The sequence below is a fragment of the Primulina eburnea genome, chromosome 3 (genome assembly GCF_022965805.1).
Source record: "Primulina eburnea isolate SZY01 chromosome 3, ASM2296580v1, whole genome shotgun sequence".
In the NCBI taxonomy this organism is placed as follows: Eukaryota; Viridiplantae; Streptophyta; class Magnoliopsida; order Lamiales; family Gesneriaceae; genus Primulina; species Primulina eburnea.
Genome location: NC_133103.1, coordinates 6283976 through 6297276, shown reverse-complemented (window position 1 = coordinate 6297276; position 13301 = coordinate 6283976). Strand labels below are relative to the sequence as shown.

At 35.2% G+C, this 13301-nt stretch overlaps 1 protein-coding gene across 4 annotated transcripts in view; it reads left to right on the top strand.

Annotated features, from left to right (window-relative positions):
* LOC140825786 (calcium-transporting ATPase 8, plasma membrane-type) overlaps positions 1-12051 on the top strand; it is a 30060-nt gene extending 18009 nt beyond the window's left edge. For all 4 annotated transcript variants that reach the window (XM_073187744.1, XM_073187743.1, XM_073187742.1 and 1 more), the window contains 27 exons: positions 175-245; positions 334-417; positions 545-622; positions 1325-1399; positions 2229-2312; positions 2397-2479; positions 2576-2684; positions 2768-2823; positions 3145-3187; positions 3289-3372; positions 3481-3618; positions 4286-4351; positions 4435-4533; positions 4643-4753; positions 5034-5204; positions 5828-5887; positions 6735-6899; positions 7001-7117; positions 7583-7681; positions 8375-8512; positions 8642-8742; positions 10426-10471; positions 10586-10720; positions 11155-11262; positions 11354-11445; positions 11597-11697; positions 11779-12051. In XM_073187744.1, the coding sequence (XP_073043845.1) occupies positions 175-245; positions 334-417; positions 545-622; positions 1325-1399; positions 2229-2312; positions 2397-2479; positions 2576-2684; positions 2768-2823; positions 3145-3187; positions 3289-3372; positions 3481-3618; positions 4286-4351; positions 4435-4533; positions 4643-4753; positions 5034-5204; positions 5828-5887; positions 6735-6899; positions 7001-7117; positions 7583-7681; positions 8375-8512; positions 8642-8742; positions 10426-10471; positions 10586-10720; positions 11155-11262; positions 11354-11445; positions 11597-11697; positions 11779-11783 (2519 nt within the window). In that variant the 3' untranslated portion in view covers positions 11784-12051. The remainder of the gene's footprint in view (positions 1-174; positions 246-333; positions 418-544; positions 623-1324; positions 1400-2228; positions 2313-2396; positions 2480-2575; positions 2685-2767; positions 2824-3144; positions 3188-3288; positions 3373-3480; positions 3619-4285; positions 4352-4434; positions 4534-4642; positions 4754-5033; positions 5205-5827; positions 5888-6734; positions 6900-7000; positions 7118-7582; positions 7682-8374; positions 8513-8641; positions 8743-10425; positions 10472-10585; positions 10721-11154; positions 11263-11353; positions 11446-11596; positions 11698-11778) is intronic.
* Positions 12052-13301: the final 1250 nt, after the last annotated feature.

Here is a 13301-nt window from a genome sequence, read left to right as displayed (position 1 = left end):
AAAGTAGCCTTGATTTATTTTAGGATTCCTCTTATAATTAAATTTCTTATACTAGCTCATATCAGTAATAATCAACCAATAACTATGATAGGAAGTTTCACTGGCATGCATATTTTCTCTGATGTTGTTGACTTCAACAGATGAAAGGTATTACATATTTGTAATTTTTTTCAGCTGTAAGTGATTACAAGCAATCTCTTCAATTTCAAAATTTGAATGAGGAGAAGCAAAACATACAGATGGAGGTTGGTGTTAGGTTGTGAAATATACTTTGTTCTTGCACCTTATCCTCCTCTTTTTTCTCTTCCATTTTAGTTCTATATTTCATTACAGGTAATTAGGGGTGGGCAAAGAATTAAAGTTTCAATATTTGAGATGGTTGTTGGTGATGTTGTGCCTCTCAAAATTGGAGATCAGGTATGGGAACCCCTCTCTCTCACTCCGTAGAACAGTGGCTTTAAATGTTATTTTACATGTATTTTATAGAGAAATTGTAGGAGATTTTGAATTATGATCTATTTTTTCATTGCTTTCACGTGTACAGGTTCCTGCGGATGGCCTTGTAATTACTGGCCACTCACTTGCAATTGATGAATCCAGTATGACAGGGGAGAGTAAAATTGTAAGCTTAAGGAAACAATCTATCGTACTTTATACAATATCTCTATCCCTACTCGGTTTAAAATGTTTATTTAAATGGTTCGTATGAAGTTACAAAGGCTCTTATGCAACTTAGACTAATAATTTTCATAGAGCAATGACGATATTAAATAGTTCTTAAAAGGGGTTTATTGTGCAATCGCGCTCACGTGGGCTTAACCCGGGGCACGAGTCATGACATAGTTGTCTTAAAGACAATCATCGGTGGGAAAATCGGAAGATCAATGCTATGCCGGGCACATGGCTATGTGTGTGACAGTCACTCTAACTTCTTTAATATGAGGGACAAAGTGTGACATGCATAAGAAGTCAAGAACCACTCTTGAACATGGAGTCACCTCTATACTTCCTGTGTAAACAACGTGTCAGACCGCGAAGATGACGTTTTGCTCTAAAGGAGCAGCGATTATAGTACCATTGTCCCATATCAGTTTATATCCGAAATGATTATAACGAGTTAATTTGAAATGGTCATAAGTAGTTACTCTGGACTCTTATAGCAACTTAGTTAATCATTTTCATAAACCATGTGATGGATACAAAATAGTTGCTTAAGGAGCTTTTTGTGCAATTGTGGTTGCACGGCCCTGTTTTTGGAGGTGTAACAGTTTATTTTAATCACGGTGAGTAATGTTTACCATTTGTCAATTGTTGCTTGTGTCAGGCTCATAAGGACCCGATAAGGGCGCCATTTCTTATGTCTGGTTGCAAGGTCGCTGATGGTTATGGCACCATGCTGGTAATATTGTGTACTTTTCTCCATTTTATTTCTATGCATTTTTTATTTTCTGAATTTTGCATTTCTCCGCAAGTAACATAAGAATTTAAATGGTATGCTGAATTAGATGTGCTTATTTAATGTGCCAAAGGAGTAATGATTATATGACATTTACTTGTTTCCTACTGGCTTTCACTGTTCTGCATGCTTGGACAGCGACTCCTCTTCAATTTTTTAATTTGTTTTCTGAGTTAGCAATCATAATGCTTAAATGATGTCTGTATGTGCTTGCTTTGTTGTGTTTCTTACCGCGAGAGGGTGGGGGGGCAAGCTCTTTTTGTTTACATCCTTTGAGTGGTGAAGTTGGTAAACTAGGTGAGTTTGCATCTTCCAGTTGGTACTGAATGTAAATAGTCTTATTGAATAGTTAACACAAGTGGTTTTACGTATGATCTGTTGGTAGCGAAAGCAGACAGTGAATGATAGTTCTTTTGTCGATAATCACATGTTAGATCCTGGAGTATGAGATGCTAAACTGCTTCACTGACCTGCTACTGTTTCATGTAACTTACCGTTTATAACACACATCTTTGGCTGGGGATGGATAACTTTACCTCTGTTGAATGCTGCTTATTGTTTACGAAGATTTGTAGGAATCCATTGGATTATTATAATGAAGGAAATTTTTATATTTTAAGGTAGCATTCCCTTATTTCTTGCAGTTTTGTGCATGTATTTTGTGGGCTATATCCTCTGTAGATGATTATAATTGCATCATCATCTCAAAAATTTTCGATAGACACTTGTTCTGGAAATCGTATAGCGTACTGGAATTTTGTTCCTTTCTTAGGTAACAAGCGTGGGTATAAATACAGAGTGGGGATTACTTATGGCAAGCATATCAGAGGATAACGGTGAAGAAACACCATTACAGGTAATTTTGTTGAATGTGTTGAACATTTTTATGGATATTTTGTGCTTAGATTCCAATTTTGACAAATTAACTTACCATATCTAGGTACGTTTAAATGGTGTTGCTACTTTCATTGGAATTGTTGGTCTTTCAGTAGCCATAGTCGTTCTACTTGTCCTTTTGATCAGGTATTCTTATTATGTCTATGATGCATCAATCTGTTTTGCTCTTGTTAGCTCTCCAGAAGATAGTATTTTGAAATTTTGTTTTTCTTGGTTGTGCAGATACTTTAAAGGGCAAACCAAAGATCCAGATGGCCACGCTGAGTTCACAGCTGGGAAGACCAGTGTTGGTGATGCGATAAATGGATTCGTAAAAATGTTCACAGTTGCAGTGCGTGTTCATTCTCATAATTATGTGATATTTGTTATAATGTATTTTCATTTCCAGATTGTTGACTATTGACAAAACTCTAGGTGACCATTGTAGTTGTTGCAGTACCAGAAGGCCTTCCCTTGGCTGTTACCCTAACGTAAGTATTTTCGTTACCGACCTCAGATGATTCCCACATTGGTGATTTTGCGAAATAATAAAGACGAACAGTGCCACATTCACTTCTTTTCTTAGATGAAAGTTGACTGCTTGTGCAGGAAAGAAAACTTGTTTCTTTTATGAACAAATGGAGCAGGCATATTGAGATTGTCCTGTATCGTTTTTCTTTCTTTTATGATAGAACATTGTGATTCATTTCGTTTTATAATGTAATATTATCTGTTTTAAATAATCTTTTCAATTGATGGCATATGACATTTATTTCTTCATGTTCTCTCACTTAATAAATGTTGCCTTGTAGTCTTGCATATTCAATGAGAAAAATGATGGCTGACAAGGCATTGGTAAGTACATTTAAATAGTTTACGGAAATGACTAACCACGCTTCTTTCTTAGCTGTTATCCTATTATCTTTTAGTATCGTATTAAAACTATTATACTGCAGGTTCGAAGGTTGTCAGCCTGTGAAACAATGGGTTCTGCAACTACTATTTGCAGTGATAAAACTGGGACTTTGACTTTGAATCAGGTTTTTCTAATCAGCTTTGTTTGTTTCTGCTTCTATTTTGGTTGGCAGACACCAGATGTGGTTGAGGCACATTGTTCGAAATTATATATATTCTTAATCTTTGTACAGATGACCGTGGTTGAGGCACATGCCTGTGGAAAGAAAATTGATGCTCCGGACAATAAGTCACTGTTTCCTCCTAGGGTTATTTCTTTTCTTGTTGAAGGCATTGCACAGAACACAACTGGAAGTGTATTTGTTCCTGAGGTAGGTTATATAAGACTATTGGGTATAGCTGACCATTGGTTTTGTTTTTTGTATTACATCTTAATCAAATTCCAGTAATATCTTATGACTTCTGAGATTATGGTGGCATTGGATAACATAATCCATTATTTTCTTCTCCAAGTTTGTGATGCTTTCTATGATCTTCTACAGTTCCTGTTTCAAAAAAAATTGTATCACCTTGTGAGCTGTTAAGACTGTTTTATTCAATCAGTATTGTAACACATCTCAAATCTCAAAAGTTCCATCAATGCTTAAAGTATTTTTTAAAGATGTTAGGTTCTGTTATGTTTCATGCAGCATTAAACACATGTTTTTGGATGGTTTTGGGTTCTGTTCTATTTCATACAGTGTTAAAAACACATGATTATGCATGGTTTATGCCTCGTCGTAACCTGATATATCGTGTCAATACAATGATATTTGGGGAGAAGTGTAAAATGAACCTTAATTTTGCAAAAGAGTTGAGTAAAACACTGAACGCTGTATACAGAAAAAGTTCGAAGCATAATAGCATGTAGCGGATCCATGTTGGCCTAATGTCTTGTCATCTATTTAGTTACAGACTGTTTTGACAATACTAGCTGTACTTTTGTAGTTCTATAACTCAATTTATGTTTAAATATTTTCTCTGGCTGGCATCTAACAGGGTGGCGGTGCTCTGGAGGTGTCTGGATCACCAACGGAAAAGGCCATTCTGCAATGGGGAGTAAATGTGATGACCAGCCCTCTCTACACTTTACATGGAGTCTTTTGTTCTTCTTGTTACTTGATTTTCTTTGTTGTTTTGCCATTTAGCTTGGAATGGATTTCAGCGCTGCCCGGTCGGATTCAGTGATAATTCGTACTTGTCCATTTAACTCTGAGAAAAAGCGAGGTGGCGTTGCGCTGAAATTGGTAATATGAGATATTTATTGGTGGTGCATATACTAATTTGTGTTTATTCTGCCTCCTAAATTGAAATTCATGTGTTCTCTTATGTACTCATTGTGTTTTTTTTTGGCAGTCGGATTCTGAAGTCCATGTGCACTGGAAAGGAGCTGCAGAAATATTACTTGAATCTTGTTCAAGTTACATTGATGCAAATGATTGCGAGATACAGATGGATGAAGATAAGGTTTCTCAGATCATAGCTTTACTTGGTTACTAATATTTCCATAGCTGATTCCCATGTTTTAAACCCTCGTCAGATTGACTTCTATTTTGTAGAGCTGGCAAGATAATATTTATTGAGCAGTACATGTGTTATGACGAGACCAGTAAATTTGACAAAGCTATGGTGGCTAACCTCTATCAGATGTTTATTGTTGAACTCCGCATCTTTATATATCGAGTAGCATTCTTTAGAAAAAATTTAGTTGCTATCATCTGTCTATTAAAGTCATTGTTTCCTGCAGATGTCACATTTCAAGAAAGCTATCGATAATATGGCTGCAAGAAGTTTGCGTTGTGTTGCTATTACCTATAGGTTGTTTGAGGTGGAGAAGGTTCCGACTAGTGATGAAGAACTAGAAAATTGGCAGTTACCTGAAGGAGATCTAATTTTGCTAGCTATTGTTGGGATCAAGGTGCGCTTGACTTGTTTTGTGTTGGATATGTATTGTTTTGTAAAGATTAATGGTTTTAACATGAACTCCGTAACATGACTTGATTTCCCCTTCATGAATCAGTAACGTGGAGATTCGTTGTTTTTTACTTTGAAATGCATATGGTGGTGGGGAAAATTTATAGATTTGTCATATCAGGATAAAAAGCTCTGATGAATCTCTAACAACTAATTAAAACATCAGAAGATGACATTGTTGCCACTTGCCATTAACTAAACATAAATTGAATAAATTGGACTATGAGTCACCATCTTTCGTCCATGATTTGCTTCTCACCATCACCGTCTGACATTTAATATGAATCTACTTTATCTATGGAAGTGTAGCCTTGATACTTCTTTTTTCCATTTCATTTACTTATTTTCCTGAATCATGCCAATCTTTTATTCTTTGTTGTATTCCTCTGCAATCTCACTATTAAACATTACATCAATAAATCCTATATAAAAGGCACTTGTTTAATGCATTCAATTATACAACTCCCTCATGTTCTTCTCCTTTTCTACTTGGGAGATCAAATATCTCATCAACTGTTTTCATTGTGAAAGCTCGTGTTATTGACATTTTTCTCATGTTTGATTTAGGATCCTTGTCGACCAAAGGTGAGAGATGCGGTTCAGTTATGCTCTAACGCCGGTGTTAAGGTATGTAAAATTTCTCCAGGAAATAAACACATCCCTTTTCCTCCATTTTGGATCAACTATCCTATTTTTATCATGGAAAGAGTGGTGGCATGTTTTTTGTTCTCTCTCTTTCGTTACTTCAGGAACTCAATTCTTTATCAGTGTTATAGCTTTTTATACTCTTTTGGCTCTAGTGGACATCAATATAGCTAGCCAGACATCCTTAGCTGAATATAAAAGAATATGAACCATCTGATATACGAATTTTTCATGGCTCGAATAAGGGTTATGACTCTTGAGTATGAAATGATTTAGAAAAACTTGTCATCTGATCAGAAGTTCTTGAATCAACAATCCCAGAAGTTTAATAAAGCGGAAAATGATAAGTTAGGACATTTGATTAACTACTTGTTTGATTCAATGTGGTTGGTTATATGGTTGAGTTCCGCTACCTTGAGAGTTGAGGGTATATGGTCGAGTTTTTGCTACTCTGTGGACATTACCCTTGGGGTAGATTCAGTGAGACAACCATTGGTTCTTTTTTTTCCAAGTAGGGTCAAGTATGTACCTCAAGTCTTTGTGCTAATGGTGGCCATTGGATCTACCCCCTCTATAGAATCTCATTACCCTCTATAGAATCTCATTAACTTTCAGTCTATAACTACATTTGTTTTCCTGAGCTGCATAGCTATAGGTTAACAGCTTTCTGCAATAGTTGACTCATGGCTTTGTCATTCGGGTACAGATATGCTCCTTGTGCAACTATTTGTTTTGCCCCTGTTTAATATTGAAAAGTTGGTTTTACATTATATTTGCTTGTTTCTAATTTGAAGCATACCTAATGCGATAATGTTGATGATCTGTTAAGGTACGCATGGTCACTGGAGACAATCTTCAAACTGCTATAGCCATAGCTTTGGAGTGTGGGATATTAGGGTCAAATAAAGATGTTTCTGAACCTAATATTATCGAAGGGAAGGACTTTCGTAACTTGACCGAGACACAAAGACTAGAAATGGCTGATAAGATTTCGGTACTGGCTGCAAATTCATTTGAATCTTAAATTTTTTGGTGGTTTAATACTTCTGATTGTTGTGGAGGTGGTGTGCTGATAAATTTTTGCACATCATATAGGTGATGGGCAGGTCATCTCCGAATGATAAACTACTGCTTGTGCAAGCATTGAGGAAAAGGGGGCATGTTGTTGCTGTGACTGGAGATGGCACTAATGATGCCCCTGCACTGCATGAGGCATGATTCTTCAGTTATTAGTGCATGAGTAAATTTTTTCTTGTGAGTTGGGTAGGGGGAATCTCAGTATTTTTATGCAGAACTCATTAGGTCGGGCTTAAGTTAATCGTCCCTTACGTATATAATAAAATCACAATGTAAAGGTGGGGGGGGGGGGGGGGTGGCTTCCCTCTGACAATCTCAAAGTTTTGTCTGGAAGAACCATATGAAGAAAAATTGTAAAAGATGAAACAACTAGACTGGAAATCTAATATCTAATAAGAAAGTGACTAGGCTGGCTTGGCTGGGGTTTAGGCACATTATCTTCTAATTGATGCAGCGGCTTCATAAATTTCGTAGTCCTAGATGGTACTTGATAGGGATATTTTGGAGATGTGAGGGTTGCTCTTCCGGAAGGACTTCTATTATCTTTGTTTTTCACCTTTCAGTTTATATGATCTAGTTTGCAAATGTATCACGGTGTAGGCTGATATTGGTCTTGCAATGGGTATTCAAGGCACAGAAGTCGCCAAAGAGAGTTCAGATATTATTATTTTGGATGATAATTTTGCTTCTGTTGTAAAGGTTAGTTTGTGCTTATTATTGGACAAAGATGTACTTGAATTTTTGTTCTTGTGCAGATTTTCCACATTATGTTGAATCTGTAGCTAGCCTGTTGATGTATGTTTTTGAAGCTAAATGCAATGCAGATAATTTCACTCAGTATATTTGTATAAGATGAAATAAAACGCAGATCTTTATCAGAGCTGCCCTGATGTGGTGACTTGGTGTGCATTTTTCCATTTACCACCAGGCTGTTTCTCTTCTATCTATCTCAATTGACTTCATTGTTTTGAGGATTAAATAACATCTTTTGGTCATGTTGAAAAATATTTTCGAGGGTTATCATAATTTTCCTGGTCACCGTTAGAAAGTTTTTCAGTTTGATGAACTGTTGTTCAGTTAGTATTTTTCTGCAGTTGGAACGAGCATCAATCATAATTTTTTTTCCATATTCCGAACTGAATGGCTGGGGCTTTAATAGACATCTGAAGGACTAAGGTCTTAATGGTTTTATGAATGGATAGCTGAAAGGTTATTTCAGTAGGTCATCTATCTGCAGGCCTGCTCTTTCGTGACTTTGACCAAGGATTTGTTGATATGAAAAGTTCATGTTGGGGAACAATATTCTTTCTTATAAGATGCCTGGTTATGCGGTTAAGAATTGAAACAAGTTCCATGAATTGGGGGTTAAATTAATTTTTATGTCAATTGCAGGTTGTGAGGTGGGGTAGATCTGTTTATGCCAATATTCAGAAATTTATACAATTTCAACTGACGGTCAATGTTGCAGCTCTGACAATCAATGTTGTGGCTGCAATCTCGTCTGGTAATGTCCCACTCAATGCTGTTCAGGTGTGTAATCTCACTCCTTTTCAGCAACTTGTTGCACGGGTGCTCTCTGTCCATTTTCTATACTGTAAAAGGTTCTTGTACTGTTTTCAAGTTAATATTATATACCCTAATCTCTTAACTTTTATGCAGCTTCTTTGGGTAAATCTTATCATGGACACGCTAGGAGCTCTCGCACTAGCAACTGAAGCTCCAACAGATCATCTCATGCATATGAAACCAGTTGGTAGAAGGTTAGACTTTGCATGCCAGGAATTTTATGCTACCATTTCCGTGATTGCAAAGTTGGTCTTTTATACAATTTAGCTTTAGATCTATGCTTCCATTTTTGTGATCGCAAACTTGGTTTCTTGTGCAATTTAGATTTGGATCTTAACATGCAATTTTAATTGATGCTGCTATAGCACAGAACCACCACGAAGATAATCATATATTTGCTGACACTAAAAGGATTTCAGCAATTTACTCATAGACAGTTCACGTAGAAGAACGGAACTTATATTAATGATATCTGCAGTTAACTTATTTAATTAATTTTGTAATAAAAGATAATATTAATCATTGCCAATATTCATGTCCCTATCATGTCCCTATAAACATGGGATAAGTCCTACTATTTAGGGGAGCTATTTTTCTTTTAAGATTTGATTTTTACTTTAGTTTTAGGTTGCGTTTCCAATCAAATTTTTAGTTGCAAGTTTTGTGTATTTATTACGTATCTCACGTTAATAAAATCATTAATAATTTATGATTCATCAATCAAATCATTAAATTAAAATTACAATATTACCTTTTATATCTTTATTTTATTTCTATTCATTAATTATTGAAAAAGATAAAATGTAATTTTAACATCTTATCTGAAATTTAATCAATCAACCCAAAAATATTATTAATTATTCAATAATATTCCACATCCTGCTCAAATATTTTAATAATCACAATATTTATTATTTTTAAAATCTCATCCATCCAACTATATGCACCCACACCCTAAAAGCCACTTTATTATAGGGATGAGTGAAATAAAATGGATTTTCAAAACTCAAGTATATTTTCCTACACAGTGAAGGGATTTCTCTTAACGAGCCTCAACTTCCATTAAACAACGTAGGAAGAAAAGGCCAGAGCTTATAAAAGGAAACTATACTTGCTGATCTTGAGGATACCCGGTTAATCGTCGCATAACATGATTCATAGCTCAGGGCTGGAACATAATATCAACCTAAGGGATTAGGATACTTTTATCTATCTATGAGCAAACATTGATGAGAGATTAATGTGGGATACTACTTGGTTTTTTTTCCTCTGGCGGTAATAGCATCTTTACTCTGGACAAGTTAAACTGGCAATATATCTGTCATGTTTCTTCTTCTGATACTATGCTTGTCAACATCTTTCAAGAGGAAATTTTTTTGTTATTTGGGAGTTGGAATTGTTTTTTTATTTCCCTCACACCCTCAAGGGTTCATCAATTCATGTATTCGTCTGAAGCGCTCCTGATAATTGATGTCGTGCAGTTTAACGTAGTTTCACTAACTATAACGCCATTACTTTGAATGAGCGGTACCTTATTTTACAACCATATTGCGCCTATATCTGGTTGGGGAATATAATTAACTAGTCTCCAAAATGTGTACATGGATGATACGAAACATAAACTTGACCTCCAATTTTGCATAGCAGTCTGAGGACATGCCAAATAATTAAGTATTTTAATCATTTCCATAATTGTTCCATGCAGTACCGCTTTGTTTGTGATATCACTCGTGTTTTTTACTTACTGTACATATCACTTATGTTTCATAACCTTTACTCCTTCGTAGTAGTGTTTGATAGAAAATGGTATGATAATCGCATGTTCTCTTATTTGGTCATTGATTATTTTATTTTGATTAAGAAATTCTCTGTTTCAGGGAACCTTTAATAACGAATATCATGTGGAGGAATCTGTTAATACAGGTATCATTATCTTTTGTGTTGACCATGAAAAATTGAAATTTAGATGCTGGATGAATTAGACTTCTTCTTGTTAAGTTTTGTTTGAGCAATATGTTTTGTTTGTTTATTATGTAGGCTCTATACCAAGTTACTGTTCTACTAGTCCTCAACTTCCGGGGAAGAAGTATCCTGAATCTGGATCATGAGACGAAAGACCGTGCTTTCAAACTTAAGAATACGCTGATATTCAATGCATTTGTTCTCTGTCAGGTTAGTTTATTGATTTCTTGTAAAGAAGGCAATATGAGAGGCGCTAGTGTGCTGTGCCTTGTGGAATTTGGCGAACTAAAATTCCATGGAAAAGCACCTGCCTGATAAAATATTTATTTTGTTTTACAAAATATATCGATCTCCTGAACCTAATGGTGTCTGGTATTCATGCAAACATTGGTTTGCAAATCTCATTGGCATGAGTAAACGTTAAGTTGGTAACTCTATGAGATACAAGAATGGCCCTGATTTGATTTTTAACGTCAGTTCCATATTCATATCATCAGTCCTGTTTTATAGTGTTGAAGGAATATTAGTTCGGTGACAAGTGTTAGCGAAAAGACATTGTTCTTCATGGCTCTGTATGACTCATCTTCTACTAATGAGAACCCTGTATCCATTCTAACAATTCTTTTCTATGCTTATAATTGTAGATATTCAATGAATTTAATGCTCGAAAGCCAGATGAGATGAATGTATGGAAAGGACTCACTAAGAACCATCTCTTCATGGGAATAATTGCCCTTGAAGTGGTTCTGCAGGTATTTTTTCCTCTCGCAGCTGTGGTAACAACCGTATTTCACCAAGTTGTGTTATCATCCCTTTTCTCATGTATTCTCTCTTACTGTTCAGGTTATCATAATCTTTTTTCTGCAAAAGTTTGCTTCGACAGTTCGACTCAGCTTGGAATTGTGGCTTGTTTCCATTGGCATTGGTTTTGTCAGGTTGGTGTGCTGTCGCCTAAACTGGTCATGGATCGTAAAATCTGTACCATGAACGAATATTTCCTCTTTAGTCAGGCCTTCTATATGATTTCTTAGCTTCTTCACGACGTTTGTGTTAGCTGATCGTGTTTTTGACATATTTTTATACCAGCTGGCCTCTTGCTATCCTTGGAAAATTGATTCCTGTTCCGGATAAACATTTCCTTGAATACTTTAAGAAAAAAAGTGATCAACAAAGAACTCCCAGTGGTGGTACGCAGCTTCTCTTTACTCTGAAAGCACCCTCTTGAAAATCCCATTTTAAGGTTGATTCTTTTGTTTTTATCTCCACAGGTTAGTGTCTTGCAGTATAGCTAGCATGCGCGATAATATTATATAAAGTTCGACTAACATTACGACAATCGTTTCTATTTGGGTGATTATATATAATCTAATTGTGAAATTTGAAAAAGTGATTATATATAATCTAATTGTGAAATTTGAAAATACATCAGTAGATGTCTAGGTACTTTATGATTTGAGTTTAGTGCTGGTTTTTGTGTCTGGAGATTTACTTATTTCATGTGTTGAAGTGAACGGATCGCTTATTGTTATTACTTTACGCCATTTTCGGGACGTTGTGCGTACATTCATTGTTGATTAGATTTCATCCAGTGCCTCACGATTTTGTATGAATGTTTTGAGGATGGATTCGTTGGTTTTAAAATACAATTAGATATTTGAAAATTAGAGTTACAACTGATATGGACTATCTATTGGTTTACTTTGGTTGCATTTGAATTAAAAAAAAATTGATTTAAAGAAATATTTGAAGGAATGATTTAAAATAACTTTTTATTGATGTGTAGTTGAAATGTGACTAAATGATTAAAAAAATAGCAATTGAGATTTAAAATTTATTAAAATTAATTTACTCAAACAAACCAATGAATTAGGTATTATGAAAATTTCAAAAACATCGTTCTAAATCTAAACGTTAGTTTATGTTTTATCAATCTAAATTATGTTTTGAGATTTGTTTTTCATATTTTTGAAATTGGGGCTATGCTAAAATTTCGAGTGATATCGAAATCAATTAGTAGACATTAAAATATTAATAAGTTGGCCTCGAAAATTTTGATTTAACCGCAAAAAAATTAAAAAAAATTACGTAAAACAACGGGGTGCCATCCCTTGTGGAAGACTTGATCGAGCTCGAGAGCATAGAAATCAGGATCAGTATACCAAGAACTTGGCGGGGTCCAAGCTTCTTCTATCGGAATTCTGGGATCCAAGAACATCATTAATTTCTTCGACACAGTTAGGCCGCAGAGAAACCCCATTATCAATGTCGCGCCGGAAGAAATCTCGTTGGACAAATCCGAAATGAGTTTCTGGTTTATGTAGAATTTGCGAGAATTGATGAAAAGCGGGGAATTTCTGCATCATCATTGTGGCAGCCATGGCGATTAGTAATTTATTTTCTTGTTCGTTTGGAAATGTGAGTTGCTGAAACTATTCATGAACCAAGTCAAAATTTGGTGATGCGATGATGAAAATTTTTAATTTTGAATAAATTTCTGTAGTTTGTCTTTCCTGTGATCTTTATTGATAATTACAAAACTTCACTATCAGAAATTCAGAATGTCGATTCAATGTTGAGTAAGTCTCTACAGTCTCATAAATATTTATTTTCATAAATATTTATCTGTGAGACGAGTCAATTCTACCGATATTCACAATAAAAATTAATGCTTCTTAACTTAAAAGGTAATAATTTTTCATAGATGACCCAAATAAAATATCTGTCTCACAAAATACGACCTGTGAAATCGTCTCACACAAATTTTTGTCTTCACTGTTTTGAAATTTCTTTT